Below are 23,598 nucleotides of genomic sequence, written 5' to 3'. Positions count from 1 at the left end.
ATAGTAGGTAAAAATTCTCTCATCATAGTGGCGGAAGACAACAAATTCGCTCTAAAACACTGCACTGGATACGGTGCTTGATTTATTGGATGCTACTTTTAAAGTGCCTTGTTTATTTCAATCCAGTGGATTTATGTGACATCCAATTCAGGATGAGCAGTGAGGTTGGAGCGTAATCTGGCTGTCATAGTGTGAAACGTGGGGTACAGCACGGACAGGTTGCCAGTCTGTCTTTGGACTGTGGGAAGAAATGAAAGTACCCAGGAAAGAAGCCACACAAGCATGAGAAGAACATGCAAATTCCACAATGCAAGGCTTCCCTCGAAGGTACTGGGCTCAAATTTAAGCCAGTATAAAAAGAGTCACACAGAAAGTGCAGTGTAAGGGTGGAGCAGCAGAGGAGGAGAAAATGCTGGGTAAAGTTTTGAAGTGGCAGGGCTGAGCTGTGTGGTGGCGCTGTGGGGAGCCCGAGTCACTGGATGAGCTCTTCATCCCAGTGGGCTTTAGTTCTCATCCACACAGCATGATGTAAATGTCACCTCCACCAGACTCACTTATTAAGGCCACACAGCTGGAGAGACGCCAAAGCTTGGACTGACATTCAAAATGTGCTCTAGTCAGAAGCAATATAAGAGTACTGTTTAGATATGAGTTTAAATAGTAGGAGCACTTAAAAACTGAACCAGTGAAAACACTGTTTTCCCCCCCTGCCACGATCACTGAACAGGCCTGTATTCAGAATTCTTTCTTCTGCAGTATCACACAGCATGCTCTCAGGTGGATATATATGGACTATACATCACTGTTTATATTGATTTCAGATCATGTTCGAATTCCCTGCACCAACAAACATAAAGACATGACCACCAGTCAATAAATCAACCTCATGTTATATTCATGCAAAGCTCAACCACCGTTTTACCTCCTGCACCTCTACAACATTAGAGTCTGCAGCAAGACAGTTAGCTGGATAAAATTGAAAAAACAATAGAAACACACCAAAAAAAAAAAAAAATGCTTGATCCAGACCCCTGCATAAAGCGGAGCTGGAACCAGTGGCTCTATATTGTAGTGGGAAGGTTAGCTGGGCATTCTGAGTAATCACCTATAATAAATATTTCTGCCCTGAGTGAAGTGATCTTACCCAGGTTGACAGTATCTCTCTCTATGCACAGGAAATAGGGGGTCACTAAATGACTTGATCAGCATGAACACGACATGGATCATATGCAGATTGATACCAACTTATTCGGCAACTTCAAAACACTGAATGAGTTTCTCTCTAGTACTTTCAGAGACTTTTAGAATCAGTGCTGAGGGGCAATGAAGCTGTTCTGGTGGCACGTCACGACGTCACGACGTCACGACGACTTAGTTGGTTTCATTGTTTAACAGACCAAATCTCTCCATCTTCAAAGTTAGCCATATCTCAAATACATGGGGATTAAAGGCATGCTTCTTTATTGTCACCTTAGAGTAAAAATAAATAAATAAATTTTTACCACCTTGCATGTTTTACCACCTCAACATTGATTAAGTTAATTTCATTTCAAATACCAGGGTTGAGCGATGACTACACAGGCCAGACAGATTTGTTGAAAGAAAAGAAAACAGAAAAGTTCTGTTTTTTTAAACTATCTTATAGCACCACTAACTCTGATGCAGCCATATTCCAAATTGGGCTTCTGATGGTGTATAGGTTGTATCCTGCAGTTGACATACAGTTAGACAGGGGAAATAACTAGAAATTTATCAGGCAAGAAAGTATCACTAAAAGAAAGTGAAAACATTTTTGCATTTTCAGTTTAACTAAAAATCAAAACAAAACAATGTTGTCAAGATTTCAGCCATTAAAGCAAACATAAGATTTAACTTCAAAATCTGGACTAACCTTGATTTCAAAGTCTGAAGATCTTCAAACCATTCACAACTCTAGACTAAAGTATGTCCTTCTTTGTCTTTTAATAGATTCACTTTTATTTTGGCAAATTGCTTTTTGACAAATTGTGGATTCTCCATTAACAGCTTTACTTTTGCCACCTGACCGCAGCTGCTTTATTTTAATTCTTATTCTAAAAGGGTATAAGATTTAGAAAATTAGCAATAAAGTACCATTTTTAACCACATCCTTTTGTGACAGTAGATCAGCTCCTTTATTAAATGGCAATATTTGTTTTATAAAACTTTATTTTTTTTAAAATAAACTGACCCACTTGCAGTATATTTGTGCCCCTGTTTGTTCATTTTATTTACTTGTTTCATGTGAAAACAATTATATTTTTAAATCAAGAAAAATAATATCAAATGTTTCTTTATGTTTCTAAAATATGTGAATAATTTTCATACTATATGTTTTGTATCTGTTTAAAGGTGATGTGGTCCACCTCAGTTCACGGTTAAATTTATAATTTTAAGAGCAAAGTTTTTTTTTATAAATGTGTTTACGGGAATACAAAAATAGTGTTTTTTGTGCTTGTTTTTTTTGTTGTGTTTGTTTGTTTTTTAATAAATTTAAGACAAACAAACCTAAGTGGCCCCATTAAACCTGCTCTGTGGATTTATTCCCTCAGCACTGCGGAGAGCGGCAGCAGCGAGTGGAAGATCAAGTTTCAGCACCATGGACAGCACCACTTTCATGTTTAGTTCTAACTAACATTAGTTCTAATCTAATTGTAAGGCACACTTGGGTTACAGTAGCATCCCTAGACAAATAAGCAACACTCGACAACCTCTAACGGAGGTGTCAAAGCACTAAGAAGCCATTTGTAAGGTTTATAAAGTTACCAGAAGGCGCCAGAGAACGCACGTTGCTTTTCAAGAGACGTAAGTGATGCGTCATTTATTGACAGAAAAGCCAACCATTGAGGGAATGACGTAAGTTTGACAAGTCTGCCTTTAAAAGGGGAGAGCAAGCAGAAGGGCATTAAACAGACTGGGAGATTTACTAGCGCCAAAATTCCATATATTACGCCAATATCCAACTCGCTTAGTGTGTCTTAGAGGGCACTGTGACTATCTGAAAGTGGTCAGAAAATGCATTCGGACAAGTAAAGGTGACTACAGTTTAAGTTTCTTACATCCTCGTCCTCGCAGCGCCGGCCGTGCTGCTGAAACCGGGTTCGTTGGCTCTGCGCCGCACTCTCCCCTTCCACACTTTGCCCGAGGAGGTGGCTCGCCTCTGGAGGGTTGGGGAAGGATTTGTTCGTGTTGATCTTGCCGGTGAATCTCTGATACAGTGACGCCATGTCGACTGCTTGTCATAAAATAAAGAAGGGATAACTTGGCTCTGCTCTCAATCAATAAATGCGCGCGCGCGGACACACATATACAAAAAAGTTCGAGCAGGTCGATCCGCTATGGCTGGAGTGATTCGATTACACGACGCTCTGGTTCAGTTGAAAGATAGAAAAAAAAATATCACTCTGTGTTCAGGATGCATGGCACGTACTTTCAGGCTCGCCGGTCGGGTCTCAACGATCCTGCAGCAACGCAGTTCCCACACTTTCCCAACTTGATTCCGAACTGATGCAAATACAAGGAGGCTGAATCGAGCACACCGGTCGGACCCGAAAAAAAGGGGAGAAGCCAGCCTCGGCTGGTTGATATCCCGCTTCTCTTTCCCTCCCTTGTGGTAGAAAAGAAGGTGACGGCTGATAAACGTCCAGGGAGTGATGGGGCTTTGCCTTACAAGTATTCGCAGACACCAGGTGGTGTGCAAAACAGCTGCGAACGACACAAAGCAACCTTAACACATTAAAGTGCAGGTTTTGCGGTGAAAACTTGCGGTGATTGACTTGGCACATAGATCAGGTTCTAGTATATCTAATAGTTGTTGTTTTTTGTTGTTGTTGTTTGTTTTGTTTTTAATCTTTGCCTCCATTTGGGTTACAGAGCTGCTTTGCAGAGAGCAAGAGTGCCCTCATGTGGACCACGGTGCAGAAGACCCAGACAGGCATGACATATTTTCAAGGAGACAGGTTTTCATAGAGCATAAAATGGGAAGATTGGTTTCTCTGATATCACTCAGTGAGATTTCCTGCGGTCCCAATCTTCCATATTAGTTTACACCCTCTGTGTTTCAGGTGACAGGTGACAGGTGACAAGAGACGCTTATTTGCTTTCCTATTAAACAACAAAAATACTGTTTTCTTGCAAAATGCAAGCTGCAAACACAGAGATGAGACGAGTCACCGCCTTTAAGACAGAATAAACTTGCATTTTAAGCCTGGAGCTCCATTAAATCACACATCAAGCTAATTATTTCTATTACTGACTCGTCTGCCTGTTGGTTTCCTGTTTTAACAGAATAATGATGTATAATTTCGAGGAGCCCAAAGGGACCACTTCAAATTGTCTGCCGTAATCTCAGCAGCCATCCAAATCCTAAGGACACTCACTGTCTTGTTTATTACTTTCTTATATCCTCACTCACATCTGAGATGCTGTACCTGATAAATGTTTGGCTTTTTTTCCCCTTTTTTTTTCTTTTGTTTTACATAAGACGTGAATTAACTGATTGCTTAATTATCAGTGTATCTGTTTAAACGAAACAACTTTGAATGTTTTGAAATGAAGAAAAGAGCCACTTTTAAAGTAAACGATTACACATTTTAAATTTCAAGAAGGAAAACATCTAAAGGCAGTCAAAACAGTTTCTTTGCGATGCTGACTGGCCTCTAAGACACACTTCTTTTTTTGCTGTGCCAGCTCGAGGAGACTCATTTTATACAACAGACCCGGAATCTGTCATCTAATTTGATTTTGTGAGTAGTCACACGATACAGAACACCTCCCTCTGTGTATTCAACAAGCTCAGCATGCTGGGATTTCTGCCAAACACAGGCTAACTCATCCACTCACCACAGCCCAACTACCTCTCAAGTTCTCGAGTCCTCAAGGAGAAGCTTAACGCCACATGAATTGCAAACACCCCTCACATATAACAGCCCACATCTGTTTAAGTTTACCCTTTAATTAAGACGACTTCCTAAAAAAAGATTAGACAGGCACACACTGCCACAGCTTTCAACTTGCACAGTACAGACTCATGCTCACCCCCCCAAAAATGTGTTTCAACCCATCAAATCCATCTCAGACTGTGGCAGACAACCCAGAAATGGAATTCAATTTTTAGGTACTGTGATGCGATTAAGCAGAAGGAGAAGAAAAGAGAAAAAAGCCTGTGAAGCAAGATATGTCAAACAGCAGGAAATCCTGAGAGCACTGATGCAGTTAATGTTAAGGTGGGCTGAGTAACATCCTCAGCATAATTATTAATACAATTAAGAAAGGAAAGAAACTTTCCAGACTGGCATTGTGGTCTGACTTAGACTCGCTGTTATTTTCTCGTATCCGATTAACTTACTGACTAAAATCATATATGGACAAAATTGGATTATTTCTGGGCCTCCCCATTGCTGGATGTAGAGCTAAATGCAGCAGTGCTGTGAGCAGATCAGCACTAAATCTGGGCAGCAGAGGGCAGAGTTGCATGTTCTAATCCCAGTCAGAGTATTTTGTTTGTGGGCAAAGACTGGCTGACATTAGCTGAGCGGGACACTGAAGATTTTAAAAGGATGAGAGAAGCTAAAAAAAAGTCAGTTATACTGAAAAATACACCTTTCCTAACGATATTGCCTGATAACCAAGCAGAACAGAGACAACTTAGCAGCTTCTGTTTCTTTTTAAATTAGACCTACAAACTGCAATCACAAATGCAACCTTCCCAGATGTGTAAGTGTTGGGGGGATTCTTTCTGTGCCAAGAATTCACTACTGTCTAGTGGCTAAGAGCAACTTAATTTCAAATATTTATTTCTATATTTTTTAAAGTAAATAAAAGCCACTCAGCTACCTAAGGAAAGAAAAACATCAATATGACAATTTTGCTTTCATTCAAAAACTGCAAGCACACTCACAAGTTCATTTGCCGGAGCATCCCATTCTGTCAAGCAGCCATCATGATTTATGATGGATAGTTTCTCATTTCATGCTGCTGTGCAAGAGCCATACTTATCAGGCCACATGTCTCTCCCCGGACTGGAACTACTCTGGAGGGCTGCACTCTCTAAATCCTTTCCTCCATCATAAAAATGAAGGCAGTGCAGAAGCAGCTGCCACAGTAAAGGTGGCAGAGGGAGTTGTTGGGTCGCCGTCCACAGTATTTTCAAAAGCTGTGTCACTGCCAGCACATCTTCAGCTGCTGGACTGCCAGACAGCAATTAATGTGTGCCAAGGGAGGCGGTCGATCATTCTGACAAGCTTTAAGCAACATGAATTATACAAAAGATCAATTTTTTTATGCTAAGGGAATAAATGTCGAAGGTATTAAAAGTTCATGATTTAAAAGGTGAAGTTTAACCCTCAAATTTTTGCCCTAGGAACCCACAAGAATGACAATCCATTAGGGATAAGGGGGCCTTAGGGACACTTTCTTAGATAAGAATCCATTCTAAAAATTGAATCTCACAACTTGCACAAATTAGGATAAGATGAACTTAAAAAAGAATGAGAATGAATAGAGTCATACAGTGCTGCTCTCATTACATTCACACATATGGCACTGGAGCAATCAATGTAGCTGGAAACGTTGAAACAGAGAAGGCGAGGCCTTCCAAGTATGTATCAAATAAAAGACACGTTTGACCTTGTCAGAAGAACAGAAAATCCCCCAGCTGACGGTGTGACGGGAGCAGGCATTCACAGCAGGAGCAAAAGTTCAGGTGCGGAAGAAAGAAAGAGCGAGAACTCGTGAATTTATACGGTGGTGTCACATTTCATTGTTGCAGTCCATTTCTCACTGAGGATACTGTCATAAAGCTCCACCTCCAATCCTGAGCTTCACAGAGAGAGGATCAGTAGTCATTACCCGAGATATTCGGGTCTGTTGGACCTCTAGCTGACGATGAGGGAACCCAATTTGAAAATGCACCCCGGCATCTGTCCCTAAGTATCTCCAAGATGCAGCAGCTGCAGTTTAAAATGTGGTAGGTTAAAAGCCTGATTGATTTAAAGGCTTCTTCTTGGGTTCTTGGATTCTCACAGAAGTTTCAGCTTTAGATTAAAAACCTTTTTTGTGTTCTCCATGCTAGTTGGGGAATGTGTGTATACGTGTGTGTTTGTGACTGTTGGCTTGAGGCTTGTTTTGAATGACAGGGGGAGATTGAAGGTGGTGGAGCCTGACGCTGTTGGACTTAAAATTAAATGGCCAAATTAATAGGTGCTGTCACTTGCCGCTGTGAAACCACCTACTCGCCTCAACACCAATCCGAAGGCAACATCGCTCTTTGATCGACACTCCCCATCTGCCCCAGCGCCAGGGCGGCAATCTCTCATGACGAATCAGAGCACTGGGAAGGAGAAACAAATCTCGGAAATGACAAATAACACGAGGAGGGGGGGGAAAGAAAAAAAAGTTTTGACAAATCATATTTTGCTCATGCGGCAGTTTTTATGATGTGTCTATATCAACTGTGGATTTGCCAGCAAAGTGACATGAAGCATGGCGAATTGAGTCGAAATCCTATTTGAAATGGGCAAGATAAAGTCCCCAGGAAATTTAGAGGGACAGCATGAGCAGGAAGGAGGTGCTGAAGTGGGGGGAAATAGAAAAAGAGCCAGGAGCTGTGAGCGGGTGTGAGCCGTAACGATGGGTGAAACATGAGTGCCTATCAAGTGTAAGAGGCACAAAGGTAATCTGCAAATGCAGGGCTGGAGAGGAAGAGGGGGGGGAAAATGCATTTGTTATCTCAGGCTTCACTGTTGACTTGGATCCCATTTCCCAAACAGGACCAGCAGAATCATTTTACGTATGGTGGAGATGGTGGTCCAAGTAGAGAGAGTCTGTGTGCTGAGGGCTGATTTTTCTTTCTGGCAGCTCAGCAATAACCAAACAAAGAAATCCAGTACCAGGCCTTGGTACAGGATTTATTGCTAGCTACTGTACGATCCATGGCTCTTTTTGAAGAAGCATTATTCTAAACAATAACTATAATTAACTAAAACCTAAAAACTTTCCATCACCATTATAATAGTGTTTCTGTTTTGTGCTGCTTAGAGGGCTAGTAAGTACAATTTCAACATTCAAACTATTTTAGGTTTATAAAGGTGTTATTAGTATGACTGCTTCAATCATGGATAAGAGCATTGGGCTACTTTTCAACTGAAGTTGACTCTTGACATCTTAGTCAATTCATAACGCTAATTAACAATTACTATGTTATCTAACAGTACTTTCAGAACTGACTGAAATTAAACGTGAATAAAACTTTTTTGTCTGGATCAGATTTTTCTCATTTCATCAGCTTCAGTGTTAGGCCTACAACTCCCAAGACACTTAGCATGTCTTTTGTTATCATTTCAATAGAGTAACCCATCCCAGAAAGAAAAATTACAAGGTGTGTGTTATAATTACAATTTCTTAGATGTTATCTAGAGGCTAAAGCTATGTGATGTATAAAACTGAGTGTGTTATGTTAAGTCACAGTTTTAGTTGAGTTACTGGTTGCCATTGGGATCAAGAATGAGCTATTTGGAGTACATGTATTTGTTTCTCTGTGTTTATACACGACTCTGCATTTAATTATGAGTTATTATTAATCTCTGGCTCTCTTCCAAAGCATGTCTTTTGGCCTGGCCCTAACCTCCAACTGGTGGCAACAGATGGTTGCTCCTCCCTGAGCCTGGTTCTGCTGGAGGTTTCTTCCTGTTAAAAGGGAGTTTTCCTTTCCCACTGTCGCCAAAGTGCTGTCTCGTAGGGGTTCATCTGATTGTTGGGGTTTCTCTGTATTATTGTGAGGTCTTTACTTTACAATATTAAGCGCTTTGAAGTGACTGTTGTTGTGATTTGATGCTATATAAATAAAATTGAATTAAATTATTAAAAACATCAGTAACTGTAATTGTTTTCCAGATTTTTAGTTACAACGAAGTTCCTACAAAATTATGCAGTTTTCATTTCTGTGGTGGGGTGTTGTCTCGCCATGCTCCCGTCCTGGGTTTCGGCACCACTGTAACAGACGCACAACAAACCCGAGCACATTTCAACACTTTTCAGCATCTTTCTTTATTTCGGTTGTCATTTCCAACTCAGCTGCACCTTCTCAGCTGTCAGCCCCATACAAACACCAACAACCTCACTCAGGACCCAGTCCATACCTAAATGTAGTGGAGGTGTGATGAGCTGATGCCGCTCAGGTGTGTCCGCTTCCCCTGCAGCAGCGCCACAGACCACGCCCCGCCAAACAGTCGTTGTCTGCATGCATGGTGTTTTGTGAAATGGGCATCCCTCTGAACTCATCCCATATGGACACGTGGTCTCAACTTCTTTGGATCCCATTTAAACAGACTGAGAATACATAACTGTCATTTTTCAGCATGCAGGGCTCCAAACAAAGGTAGAAACACTCAAATGAGTCACAAAAACTGGTCTCCTGACTGAGAAGCTATGTTTAACTCAATTTTTCCTATTTTCTGTATGTTTTATAGTTTTACACAGTAGACCACTGTTTCTTCATGGTGACAATGTGTGACAATATATGATAATGTGTAAAAAAGAAATAGTCATAAATTGTAACAACAGTAATTATGTCCAATTAGATACCATGATTTATTTTTCAATAAGATCTCAACAGCAGGGGGCAGTGGTTTGCCTGTGAATGCGTTGAACTGTTTATAGATGTGTGCTTTTATCCCCATTTCCTCAAAAAGCTTGTTTACTTTAAGTCTTCATTGTATTTAGGGAAACGTTTTTACTAAACAGGTTTAATAAAGGTTGCGTTAATTCACTGCACCATCACCATCAAACTGGTATTACACGAAAGTACAGCATAGCCCTAGTTCAGCTTCAGCTGATGTTTCTTCAACACTATACATAGATGTTTTTAAGATAAAATCATAATCGCTAAAACCTATTTTTTAACAGTTATGTGCAATAAGTGACTCCAAAATATATTTTTGGGATGAATTTTATGTATGGCAAAAACACATTTTCATTCATTCGTCCAAATTCTGTCTGGCACATACATATTTTAAAACTTTGGTTATCTCCAGCACAGTTTTAATTCTGTTAACAATGCTCAGCTGTTCACCGTGTGGGCTGGAGCTTATTAATTTATTTTAATACTGTACCAGTTGCTTCCACAGAAGTGTTACCAGATGAACAGTATTAATCTACAGTAAGAAGTCAGGCGCGTAGCTACTCGACTTCCCTGTTTTCTTTTGTTTTGCTGCAAGCACTGCTTATTGCAGCACAGCATACGCCCAAGCCCTCTGTTAATTTGTACCTCCAGATGTCCCTCAAATTATATCTGCATGAGGTGTACAGAAGCCAGGAACGTGTTTAGAAATGGGATAAAAATGGATGGTGCAAATAAGAAAGAAAGAAAGAAAGAAAGAAAGAAAGAAAGAAAGGTTTGATAAAAAAAAAAGGGTCTGAAAGAAGGAAAAGTTCTAATAAATATGTCCCAACTAGACTTTTGGCATTTGAACTTGCCGCACACGTACAGTATACACACGCACACACACACAAACCTCAAATCCATGATCGTGAAAAAGCTTTGTTATTACTACAACAACCTGCTGTCATTATCTGATGGCTTTTTAATTTGTTTTACTAGAGGATTTCAGTCACAATTTTGACTGGAGGCCAAGTGAACTGGCCAGAATGCATTAACCATGGCTTCAATTAGCAGAGAAAAATCAATACATTCAATTCCACATTAGTCATTTCTCCACTCAGCTTTTTTTTTTGTTTGGTATTCTGGCTCAGAAAGTGAAAAGGTTGTGTGAATGACTAAAAAAAAACATATAGAAAACCCGTGGATTTAAAGTAATTATTGATTTGTTTGAGGAGAAGTAGGGTTTAAATGCCACAGAGGAGCTGCGTCTGAGACAAATGTCCACAGAGAAAATCGCTTATTCATATTTCAGCCTTTGCTGCGTTGCAGTCAATCATCTGTCATTTCCAAAAGAATCAATACTGAGTCTCGCTTTTTTTCTAATATATCCCACGTTTTTACAGAACTAATCTGCCACATACCACAAAAAGTGTTTTCTAATAACATTTATATATTTCTACCAAAATGTCATTACAGCACACTCTGCTGCACACTCCCCCCTCCCCCTGCTTCTTACTTAGCAAGTGAAGCATTTCTGCCTTTTAAAGTGAGAAATTTCCATTTGGGATAATAGTTCATAGGAACCATTTTAGTGGGAAAAAAAGTGATTGGAATTAGATGCATTAGCTGGCAAATGAGACATCTTCACATGAAGTAGTGATATGTGTTGTCTGCCTCGGGAGGTATGAGGGAGCTCTGTATTAAAATCTGGCACATCAAAACTCTCAGACAGGCCTGGCTGAGGCTCACGGGCTGTAAATCATCTGATCTGCATGTATCAAAGGGCTGGACCCCGCCAGGCTCTGGGACATGGGGAAGGTGAGCACTGGATTCAGCATATTGATGTTAAAGTGTGCTAGTGATGACTAGTTGGTGAAACACATTGAGACCTGTGGATTCAGGTGTCTAAGAGGACAGAGAGAGGATGGGATGGGGAGGGAAACCTGTCAAGATATGAATCCGGATGCAGCCTGAAGGAAAAGATTGATGGGTTTCTTTACATTTTTTCAAACTGAAAATAAAATACTTTTCCATGGCCAAAATGAGCAAAAATTCAGAAAAGCAGCTACTTTGCTGCTTTGGGCTGGCAAAATCCCCCGTGTTGAACATAAACCAACACCTACACCTATAGTTAACAGTGTGCGCGACACAAACTATCAATAATAATAATAATAATAATGATAATAATAATAATAGATCAATCTGAAAATTCTCAAAGTAACAATTCTATTAGTTTCAGAAATGAGCTAATTATATAAAAGGAGCAGTGGGAAATAAATGCAACAATCTAACATAAAGTTGTTGTTTTTTTGTGTTTGTTCTCTGTAACCATAATCTAAAAATCCTACTTTTGTAAATGCTTTTTTACCAATGGAGCCCTGGAAAAGCTGTTTCTAGCTAGTAGCTATACATAGTTGTGTATTTATTTGCTATTTATTTGCATTATTATGAGTCAGAGGAGACACTCCAGCTGTGATGCACCTCACACTCTGAGTCAGCCTGGTGATTCTGGTTTGCAGGATCCTTTTTAAAAATGGACTTTAATTGCTTTCCCAAAATGGTGTGGTCTATAAATCGCTGAATATGGGACTAAATATGGGATTTTAAAAAAAAAAAGAAAAAAAAAAAGGTGTTGTTGTAAACTGTAGGAATTTAACAAGTGACCCAGACCAATTGACGTTCTCTTACAAATGCTTTTTCTTTTTTTTATTGCACATCATCTTTCTTGCCATGCACTTTAAATAAAGAGTGCATGTTGTAAGATTATTTAGTGAACACTTCAATTGTCAGCTCCTGAAAACTAATATTTTATTCAAGCTAATTAAAGATTTGCAACTTGACCACAGTTGCTCACACACCACTCGAGGTGACTTTAGCTGTCTAAAAAATGCAAATACATCTAACCGTAGCAGCATATTACTGTAGCTTCTCCTCAGTTTATTGGATTTTTGTGTCGCTCTGCAGTGCATGTAAGCATTTAGTGGCTACCGGTACTAAACTGTTGATTGTCAGAGTGTAGCAATCCACCTAAACCCATGAAAAAAAATGTTGTTGCAGCCACTGAACCCAGGGTCACTTGACAAGTGTGACTATGAGACAGGCGGAGAGCCTGATTTAACTTCCACCTTAACCTAGTAGCCTTGAAATATGGTGAGTGAGTTATGAATGGGAGCCCTGGGGGGGGGGGGCAGCACTAGCCATCAATGATGCAGTCATCCTGTCATTGTACCCAGACAATATAACACTCACAGTCCAGTGGTCTGACCCAGTGGGTTGCTCATGTCGACTGACACAACGGACCAGATTCATGCTTGAAATCCAGAGAATGATTAATATTTTCATTAAAATGAGAGCCCTGCCAGTTAGTATGTTTTTAAATGTGATCTTTCTTCTCTTTTTTTTTTTTAAATGACAGAAAACTGGCAACAATTCAAAGCTAAAAAATGACAAAAGAGCAGGAAGTCTGAAAGTCTGATTAGTGAAACAGCATCATGCAAACCACATGGGCTTAAATAGCAGTAATAAAGAAGCGGCATGGACTCAGAAATGCTAAGCTGCAGCCGCATTCAGTGATCCAGCTCAACAGTTCTTCAGTATGCACACTACAGCATGAGTGCAGCTTCAGCCTTACCATTTTGGAGGTGGTGGTATCGATCTGCTGGGTGACAATTAGCATTGACATGACTGAAGTGACACTGAAACCTCGTCCTGCGCTCTGCTCCTCTGCTCTCCTTTTCTCCAGTACAGAAAAAAGTCCTCTGGACAAGTGCCGAATGAGTGGGAGAATTCACCTAAAGTGGGAGGATTAGTGAAGCCCCCTTCCCCGAGCCTGAGACCCTTCTGTCAGCTGACTAGCACACTCCAGGCTCACTTCCACCTTAGCCAATCAATCACATAGCTGCATGGATGCTGTCTGATGCACTGTGATCCATTTGCCAGGATGGGTTCTTTTGGAAATGTGTGCTCCTCGGCTTCACTCGCTCCGGCTGTCGCTTACCCCCCTCCTCAAACACACATCACACACAAACACACTTCTCCCCTTTCTCCTCCACAGCACTCTGGCTATCCCTCTCTGACTTTTCTCAGCCTCTCGATCTTTCTCATTGACTCTGCTCCTTTATGGGGTTTATCAGTCTTTGTCTCTCCAAGACAAGTCGTCTTCTCGAACTCTCACTTGTAGTAGCTGCACACAGTCTGTGCGTTCGGCTACTCTCTCCCCTCCCCTGATTCATTCTCAGTCTTGTCCCTACCTTTCTCCCTCCCTACTAAGCTCTTCCCCACAAGAGGCTGGCTATTTTTTTTTCTTTTTTGGCGGGTTCAGCACCTGAACTAAATTGGAGGTTTTAACATAATCTTTTGGTCTGGCTATGAGAGACAGACATCTGCCAGCCAACGCAGCCAAAGATCATTCTTTTACATCTTCATTGCTGCTTTAGTGAGGCAAAGGTGTGCGTGTGTGTGCGTTTATGTGTGTCTGAGTTGGCAGGTGGGTAAAGAGACAGAAAGAAAAGAAGGGAGGGTGAGGGAAAACACAAGAACAGACGGGAGGCAGAAAAATGTCTTTGCTGCTAAAATAAATACAGGGAATGCACCATAATGCACCAAACAGAAGCTCATGCATGTATGAAAGTCGTCATCTGCTGTTTGAATGGCTAGAGTTATTGCATCATACCTGGCATCAAAGGAACTTTTGACTGAGTTTGTGTTTTCCCTCGATGAATGAGGTGTCTGCTGCTGTCCACCAATCTGCAGATCAATTTAATCAGTCCCTGTGATGGGTTGTAATAAAGTGGCGGTGATGTATTCGTGCCATGAATTGAACCTCATAAATTATCGCCACCTCTTTGGAAGATTGGTCTTGGGCACAACGCAATCTAAATTTATGTAGCGTTTATAGCTACAGCATGGTAAGCCAAAGTGGGAAAGTAGAACGACCGGTCGTACACATGCCCAACAGTAGCAAGGGCAAAAGGTACTAAATGAGAAGCAGTGAAAGAACACCAGAGTGGCACGGAGCCTGGATTGGAAAAGGCTGAATGTTCTACCCCAGGGCAGAACAAAGTTTTGTGATAAGAAACTTCTGGAAGTTTTCAATTGAGTTTAATTTGCTTACACGATATTGGCCAGACCCTGTTAACTTTCAAGGGCAACTTTATTCAGTCTACAAAAGTACAGGAACCAAGTACTGGGAGTCAGTACAACCAGAGACACCTACCAGATCAAGCATATAGCTTAGACCGTGGTTGTTTCCACAGTGTAACTTAGTCTGTCACAGTTAGCTGAAGCTGCCAATCAAGGAGGTCATGTATGTCATTGCTTTGCAAGTGATCAGTCATAACAGTCATAACTGGAAGGTTGCCGGTTCGATCCCCCTGCTCTCTCTGTCCTGGTCGTTGCGTCCTTGGGCAAGACACTTTATCCTACCGCCTACTGGTGTTGACCAGAGGGGCCGATGGCACGATATGGCAGCCTCGCTTTTATCAGTCTGCCCCAGGGCAGCTGTGGCTACAACTGTAGCTTGCCTCCACCAGTGTGTGAATGTGAGAGTGAATGAATAGTGGAATTGTAAAGCACTTTGGGTGCCTAGAAAAGCGCTATATAAATGCAATCCATCATTATTATTATTATGGTTCCTCCTGTGGTTCAGCACCCCCTCAGACTGACAGAAGTCAGGTTACCAACAGGTAACTTCAACAGCAGTTGCCCTGCAGTAGAGAAGCTGTTACTCCCCTGGTGTCTGTTTAGTTCTGCACACAGAGGAACACAAGTTTCATCCTATATGAGAATATTAAAGCATAACACGACTTGCTTGTGAGTACATTTTGCACTTTTGACTTATGACACACACACTTCACACTTTTATTTCTACCTGAATTAATAATTACCAGAAGAGTTCAAAGACACACAAAATAGAAGTTTTCACATTTTAGATGGTAAGTGTGACTAGATTCTCCATTCTGGGAAAAAAAATCCCAGCATAGTTTGTGGTTAAAAAGAATTTCAGGTTTTTTTTGTTTGTTTTTTTCATGTTTTACTCATAATTTTCGATAATTTAATTTCTTTTCACCCCCCTCATTCTTTTGGACATGCCTCCCAGGAAATTGCAGATATAAAGCACATTTAACTGCTGAAAGGCTTTTTATATTCTGTGCAGAAAGTGTTTACAGGTTCACAATAACAAAAGCAGCCGAAGCAAAGTGGACTGTAAACAACAGGGAACAGGGGAGCCTCTAGGAAAAAAATGCACACAACAAAAAAAAAGGAACATTGTATACCAAGGCATCTAATAAAGGAGCAGTCTTCTATTCAGCTGAGGTAGATAAATGCCCTGAGCCTCATTTCAGAATTTATGGGAAATAGTCTTGATATTCAGGAGTAAAACCAACTCTTCAACAATTTCAGAGATCTTTCAGAATGTCATGCTGTAAAAACATAAGAAGTTCCTCGTTCACCTATTTCACCGACCAATTTTTCATCTTGATGTCTGATGTTGATATTTCAATGCACAGAAAAAGTCACCGTAGCTGCAAAGGGAAATAAATAAAAAATAATAATAATAAAAATAAAACCCAGCATTTTCTCAGCATGCCACATTTGGATTTAGATTGCTAATATTTTATAGTTTACAGATTCAGCAGACCATGTGATTAGTTGCATTCCAATCATGAAAGCTAAAGTAACAAAATTAACTTGTTCAATTGAGTTCTTGGTTGAATTATCATGTATCGAATTGATAAATAAACAAACTGCGTGAAGAAATGCCTTAAATGCATTCCACAAGCTGCCCAAACTCCTCCGTTGCCTTGTAAACAGACAAAAATCCAATCAGTACACAGATTTAAGCTCTTTTTATTTGTGTTAATGCTTAAAGGGAGCTATAAACATCACATCTGCTTATTCAAAAGGTTAATCGGAAATATTAATTATTGTTTCACTAGTATAAGATGATTGTGACATATGTCTGTGTGACAAAAACAGTTAAAGATCCATCAAAACTCGTTAAATATTATAACAAGCGGAGCCGATGGTTAACAGTATCACCCATACGCCTTGGCTGTTAACTAACACCTGGATAAGGGCACTGTCCTCCACCTGATCCCTTCAAACCCATTAATTCCATTATTGAGCCCTGACTTTTCAATCCCCTCAGATTACAAGAAAGGAGCGAGGAGACAAAATGAAAAAAGTCCCTGAGGTCTGAAGAAGCACTGAAGGCAATTCCAATATATTGTCTTGGAGAATGAGGCTGGATGGAGCCAGAGTGAGCCAGGTAAGGCTACTCTGCTTAAGAGAAGAGTCAGACATAAAATGAAAACCATAATCAGTTAAAAAAATGACAAGAATTTTAAAAAAATATGCACTCTAGGCTCTTGCAAAAGCTTTAAATGAGGAAAATGCCCAACTGGAAAATGTAATCTAAGCATGATTCTGAGAAAAAACAGGAAGCAAACATATTGCTCGAAATCATGCAGATGAAAAATGACCGTGATGCAGTACAAATCCATTTCAAAATAGCTTTCCATTTTTTTGATTAGCAAGCAGTTCAGCATTTTCCTAATTTAATCTGGCCTCTGAATTGAATTTGTATTACAGCCATAGTTAATAACTTGACATTCTGCATATGACTCTGTGCTATTTAGATAAGTGATGGGACTTCTTTGAACACCCACATGCCAAATTGCCCCATTGCTCATAATAAAACCGATGTCTGAATGATTCGCTGCTGTTATATTTTATTGGAATTGTTAATAATAGGACTATCAGAATATAATGCCAGGTCCATGTGTCGGGATACCACGGAGTAAAAAAGAAGAAGAAGAATCTTCAGGGAGGATTTGAGAAGATGAAGAAGACTGAAATGGCATTCATGCGGTGGCTTGTGAATAAAAGATGAAAGTTTTGACTTGGCTCCAAGTTTCTTGTCTCCCGTGGCTCATCTCAATTACTACAAAGGCGGTTTAGAGGAGAACAGAGTCAGTAAAGTACACACTAAAGAGGAGCTGATGTGGGAACGCTCAAGGAAATTTTTCATATTTAATACGTGGAGGACAATGACTGACACTTCAGAAAGCAACAGAGTCCCCAAACACAAAGTAACATCACAATATGCTGAAGCTCAACCTACATTTCACGCTGTGCTGAGTCTAAAAAAAAAAGCGCTCAAGTGTCATGGCGCACCTCAATCAATCATGCCTGGAGAGCAATGGCCTCTTTCAACACACAAAGCTCTCTGTGCGCGCTGTTTTTAAAGGCAGAAAGACATGATTCAGTCTATTTTTTTTGACCACTCTTGTTTTACTGCAAGCAATAATTCATTTTCACCTTTGACTTATTTTCAGCAGAAAGTTTCGGATGGAGCAATATTGGTTAGACTTATATGTTTTCATTGATTTTTGTGTTCACACAAAGATGTTAAGCTTTGTGGTATGAGAAGACGCAGTTCATTGCAATTTAAGTAAATAGGACCGTGTCACCTCAAGACCGGCTGTGAAACTGCTTCTGCACACAGAATTATTGAACTGAATGCCATGAAATGTGATACAGTAATGTGTAATAGATTAAGTACACGGCGAAAGCTCTCTCATGGTCTGGCGCTGTGTTTTAGTCAGCGGTGTTGTGAATGCTGTCAGAAAAAAAAATGGAATTATTAATGCAGAGGAGTACCTCCAGATTTTTAACCACCATGTAAAACCATCTGGAAAGTGTCTGATTGGAAACAGTTTCATTTTTCACCATGATAAAGATCTTAAACATACTGCTAATGTAGTAACACCATGACTGAATCGGACACACGCACACAAGCACACGCGCACAAACACAGTGAAACACTATCAGTCATGGATTGGCCCCTGTTACAAATGCACACATTATGATCCACAAGCTTAAATGAAGATTTACAAAGCTTGTGTGTAACTATTGAGCACTCACAAATGCATCATTCAATCCACACAAGTTATTTCACTGCACGCAAAACTATTTTACAAATGAGTGCATCCAAACCTGAAAAAACACTGATCATTTACGCACAATTTATTAAGTTCAACATCATAAATCGAATACTTTTCTCTTTCAAAAAGCTTTCTGTGCATACAGATGTCTAAAACTACACCTAACATCCCTCACTTACAAAACCTTAAATGCATGTGGACGAATCGCCTGATACGCACAGATCACATCACACGCACAACTGGGGTTTTGAGACAAATTTCATGCTACTAGTTTGGGACAGATCCATAAAACTAAGTTGCGTTCAAGGCCCAATGTAAGAAGAAGTGATATAATTTCACTCATTTTGAATACCAACAGATTTTCATCAGTGTTCCATTGCAGGGAGCAGCATCTTCTACTCCTGAAGAGTTTCTATTATAAGTGCTGTTGAAAGCCATGATAAACACTAATATTCTAACTCTGAAGAGCCTAAAGAACTCTCCGTTTCTTGGATTTCTCAAAGTAAACCCTCAGAGACAGATTGAGCTACTGTTAAGCAACAAAAGCCTCAGCGGTGCCCAAATATTAATTTAACGAGACGTCTGTGAAAACAGATTAATACACATCCGTACTGTTTGCAATAAAACAATCTGTCTTGGGCAGAACAGAAGCTCTTCGTGACTAATTGCCTTTTAAAGTGACTTGTGCCTGATGCAGAAGGGCAAAGTGATTCACTGACACCAACAAACAGCTCAACACCTCACGCAGATGAGATGAGAGGGTGTTTTAACCAAAATGCTGAGGCATTAATCCAAGGCACCGCCTCCATTAGCCTCAGCTTGTCAGAAGTGAAATTGGAGGGAGAAAAGCCCACTCTGCGGGCATATAGTTAATTTCATGCCATACTGAGGAGAGACAGGGATGGGTAGAGAGTAAGTGCTTTAGGTCGAAGGCTTTGCAGCCCTCGTAAATACTCATCTGTTAGTTCTGAAGTTGAATTGCTCCTTCCGTCTTGGATGGAGTTTGTTTTGAATGGGAGCGATGAGTCCAAGGTCAGAACGACTCTTCAGTCTGACCATTGATCTCAACGCCAGGCCAATCCAGAAGCTTATGATTGATGACAAGCTGAGCCAATCGGGTAGCGCAGGCAAGAGAGGCCAATACGGTGACAGATGGAGGAGCATGTGCACCGTGTTTAATAATGTAAAGGCTCGTCATACTGCGACTCAAGGTAAATGACAGGAGGACCAGGAGGGGAATGTAATTTCCCTCAGCAATGTCAGACGCTACCTGCTGATGTGGTTTCCTGCATGTGCTCTGCTTCACCTTCTGAACGCTTGCACAGCACATAAATGGATTTCATCCAAACTTAAAAGATTAAAAACAATGTTATGCCCACCAAAAATTTAGTTTCCACAGCAGGTTTAATGTCAAGAGTGTCAAGACAGACTGGAGTGACTACATGAAAAATGTTCTAATGGGCTTTATTCTTTTGCTGGACAAACAAAAAGTTATGCTCTTTTGCTTGTTTCAGATTATTAATTTAAATTTAAATAAAAGATTGAAAGTGGACACAACTGAACTACATTTTAAAAAGGGTGAGGAAATTTCTCTGGAGAAGTGTCACTGTGTCACGCTTGCAGCGTTAATTTCATTTAGCTTTTTTTGCCCGGTAACCATCGTCTTATATCATAAACCCTGAGAAGCTTTCACGGCTATCTTCTCTTCGGGCAGCAATCGCTATACATCATAAATGAAGAGCAGTCAAGTCAAGTTCCTTCCTCGCGTACTTCATGCACCATGAGCAATGATTGATTTCCTTTTGGTGTCTACAACACATCCAGCCCACTTCTGCTTAATTTGGTGATTTCCTGCTTGTGTTTAACAGGTGACAACTCTGTGTGCAAAAGTAAGCAACAAGTAAACCAGGGAAAGTGCTACCATCAGCTGAAGCTACAATTAACACTTAATGATCATGCTAAAGAAAGCCCATCTAAGGTCACATTTATGCATACTGGCAAGGCTAAACACAATCACTAGTACCTCACTATACCGCTGCATTTTTGTCCTTTACGCTGTTATCAGCTAGACTTCCACGCTCATCAGTGTGTTTTAGAAAATTGCCTACAAGTTAAACAATGTCAGAACTTAAGAGTTGAGCCTTTGAGAACACAGAAAGTGTTGAAGTAGCATATCAAATGCGGCTCCGCTCTGTGAGTTCAATCTTGGAGGGGGCCACTGGGGCGAAGGATAAAGAGATATTGTGTGAGCAGCGAGCAAAAAGCACCAGCGAACCTTGGAGATCTCAACCACTGCATCGCTGACAGGTACAAGTGGAAGTAAAGGGGGGAGGGGTGTTGGTGCACACAGAGGAGGGTTGGAAGGGCTGCCAGTCAACCATCCCCTTGTTGCCTTGTAGACAGATCCAGATGTCCCCCCACCTGCTCTGATTGCATTCTCCACACTTTTCCCCAGAGATTGGAAGATGGGTGCGAGAGGGTACACAAACGGGGATGTGCTGTGGTTGACAAAGAAATAGCAGTACCCTCTATCTCTTCGCGCCCTCCTCCTCCTCTGTGTGCACAGTGCCCTAAGCACCATGGGGATATTGAGACAGACATATCCCTCCTAGATGAAAGGGGCATTTCAGTCACACAGGCCCCCAAGGTAAACGTGGTCTGAGTAAGCAAGCAGCTCTTCGTTTATTGTGGAATGGGAGAGAGACTCAAAGGCACCATAATACCAGTGAAAGCAATAAAGGGCAACTGCTCTGTTCACACTTCTGACAAGCTATTTGCGACTGTACCAGGCCATGAAGACATATGCTTATTTGTTATTGTTTGTGAAGCTCTAACAAAGTTTGCAGAGGTAACTGCTGTCTCCCCCATTTATTAACTGCCACAGCACCGCCGCAGTGGGCCTCGCCGATGCTCCCGCCTTATCACTCGTGATTTGTGCACAGGATTATGCATCAGATAAACCTGGTGATTTTGAATTTCTATCTTCCTTCCCTGGAGGTTTGCGTGCCACTGCGCAGATCTGCAGTATTTTGTTAATGGTTAATATCAAGCACAGTGTAAGCTGCCATAAACAAGGCGAATGTTTTGCAAAAGATTCCTCCTTCTGCATTCATTCAAGCCTCAATACACCTTCGCAAGCTTTTGATAACTGAATAAACACGCCGCTGAAATAATATTTCAGAGTTTTAACATGATCCCTCATTCTAGGTGTCAATATATCTCAGTAATAAATACACACAATAAACCGAAAGCGCACAGAACCTTCCCCTAATGATAACCGAGAGCTGGCATAGTAAGATGAACACCTTAGACACAACAGAACGAACGCCACCCTCACAGGGCCATCGTTCATTTGTATTCCTTTCTGTTTGAGAGAGACATGCAAAATGTCAGTGACAAATTTGTCTAGACGCCATTATCTCGGCGTGGATTCCACAACAGAGCCGTAGAGAGACTGTGCACAGACGCCTGTGGCTACATAGTCATTTTAGCAGGAGCACCACAGAAATGTTGATATATTTCCCCAGGGACAGTGTGGCTTTCTCTACTGCAAAAATCCTTTCAGAGAACACATTTTGCTCAATTTAGCGATGAAGCAACACAGTCCCAATATTGCCTTTCCACACTGTGAATTTCAATGAGCGCCTTAGTTACAGTGGTATCTACATGGAAATAAGAGCTAATTCTGCAATCACGCTGCAGTCTAAATAGGGATGCAATTAGTGCACTATACACTAAAGTGGAGATTTAGCTGCAAAGGATTCACTTCTTACAGTGACAGATGTTTAAAGGACCGTGTGTTGAGCAGGTCCATAGTTTCAGGAAACATGTACAACAGACTTCTAATTAACAACTTAGCTAAGTTTGGATGCTTTCCTTTTTTTGCCCCATTTGACAGCAGAGTATGCGTGGAGTAAATCAAGGGAAATAAAACTTTGAAATTTAATCTTGAGTGCCGAGCTATTTAGCACATAAAAACCCATCAAACGCTGACAGACACTGACAGAAAACTCCCATTTACATATTCTAATTATAAAATTCATCAAAGATAAGTTCATTACACTGAAATATTACATAGACTTTGTGTTTATTGAGTTAAACTTTTTTCCAAAGCGAAAAAGGAAACTTTTTTTGCCCCGCGTTTGCTATCGTATGTCTCCTGAAATGTCAGCAACTTTGAGGGAAGTTGTTCTGTTGCAGAAAGAGGTGTTTTCCAATAAATGCAGTGCAGCTGATTGGCATGGGACCCCCACAGCAGAGGCTAAACTCAGCTCACACACCAGCATGGGGACTGGTTGTGTACACGTTTAATGAGAAAAGGAAAAAAAGAAAGATTTATATGCGTGCAAATGTCCATCAAACCGCAAATAATTGATTTTTATTAATATTGGGATTTATTAAAGTTCTACAGTAAATGCATATGTTGCTCTTTTTTTTAATTAATTTTGTTTACTTAGCTCCTTGCATTATCTCAGTTGTTGCCCGGGCTTCTACAATTGGCTGCACAATTAGCAACAGTAATACAATAACTCTATTTTTTGAGCCATATTGAGATTTTGAGACTAACAAACCACAGTGTTGGGTTCTTCTTAACCTTTGCTTATCTATGAGGAGCCAGCTGTGCATGCTGGCTTCTTTCTGAGCAGCGTCCTGCTTCGTGGGTGGGGCACATCTACTGTTATCCCTCCTTTTGCTTTAGTAAAAAGCTTTTCCCCATTTTGCTTTATTTTTATGTTTTGGGAGAAAATGACGTACTGAACAAAAAGGGTGTTACAGGACAGATTTTCTCTAATTAGAATCGGGGCCGGTCCAACCCGAGTACAACAGGGGAATCCACACACTTCTGGGCAAAGAGTGGATATTGGAGAGTTGCACATCCATTTAAATGTGACCACTGCAGTTTGCAGCTATACGATTACACGTGATTAATTGTCCTGACACTCTAAGCAGCATTTGCAAAGTGGAAAACATGGAATAGGCGGGCAGAAATCGAGGGAGAAACGAGGCGTAAAAGGCCTTCCTTACAAAGTTGAA

At 40.7% G+C, this 23,598-nt stretch overlaps 1 protein-coding gene across 4 annotated transcripts in view; it reads right to left on the bottom strand.

Moving 5' to 3' along the window:
- LOC120741188 (dipeptidyl aminopeptidase-like protein 6) overlaps nt 1-23,598 on the bottom strand; it is a 250,636-nt gene that overhangs the window by 171,784 nt on the left and 55,254 nt on the right. The window contains exon 1 of one of the 4 annotated variants that reach the window (XM_040043921.1): nt 13,248-15,054. The exons of 2 other annotated variants lie outside the window; for them this stretch is intronic. In XM_040043921.1, coding sequence (XP_039899855.1) covers nt 13,248-13,298 — 51 coding nt within the window. In that variant the 5' untranslated portion in view covers nt 13,299-15,054. Of the gene's footprint in view, nt 1-3,077; nt 8,779-13,247; nt 15,055-23,598 lie in introns of those variants that run through there. One more of the 4 variants, XM_040043918.1, reaches the window with a different exon arrangement.

This window comes from Simochromis diagramma, unplaced genomic scaffold (genome assembly GCF_900408965.1).
Source record: "Simochromis diagramma unplaced genomic scaffold, fSimDia1.1 OVJJ01000602.1, whole genome shotgun sequence".
Taxonomy (NCBI): Eukaryota; Metazoa; Chordata; class Actinopteri; order Cichliformes; family Cichlidae; genus Simochromis; species Simochromis diagramma.
The sequence above is the reverse complement of the archived record's forward strand: the minus strand, read 5'-3'. Positions and strand labels throughout refer to the sequence as shown.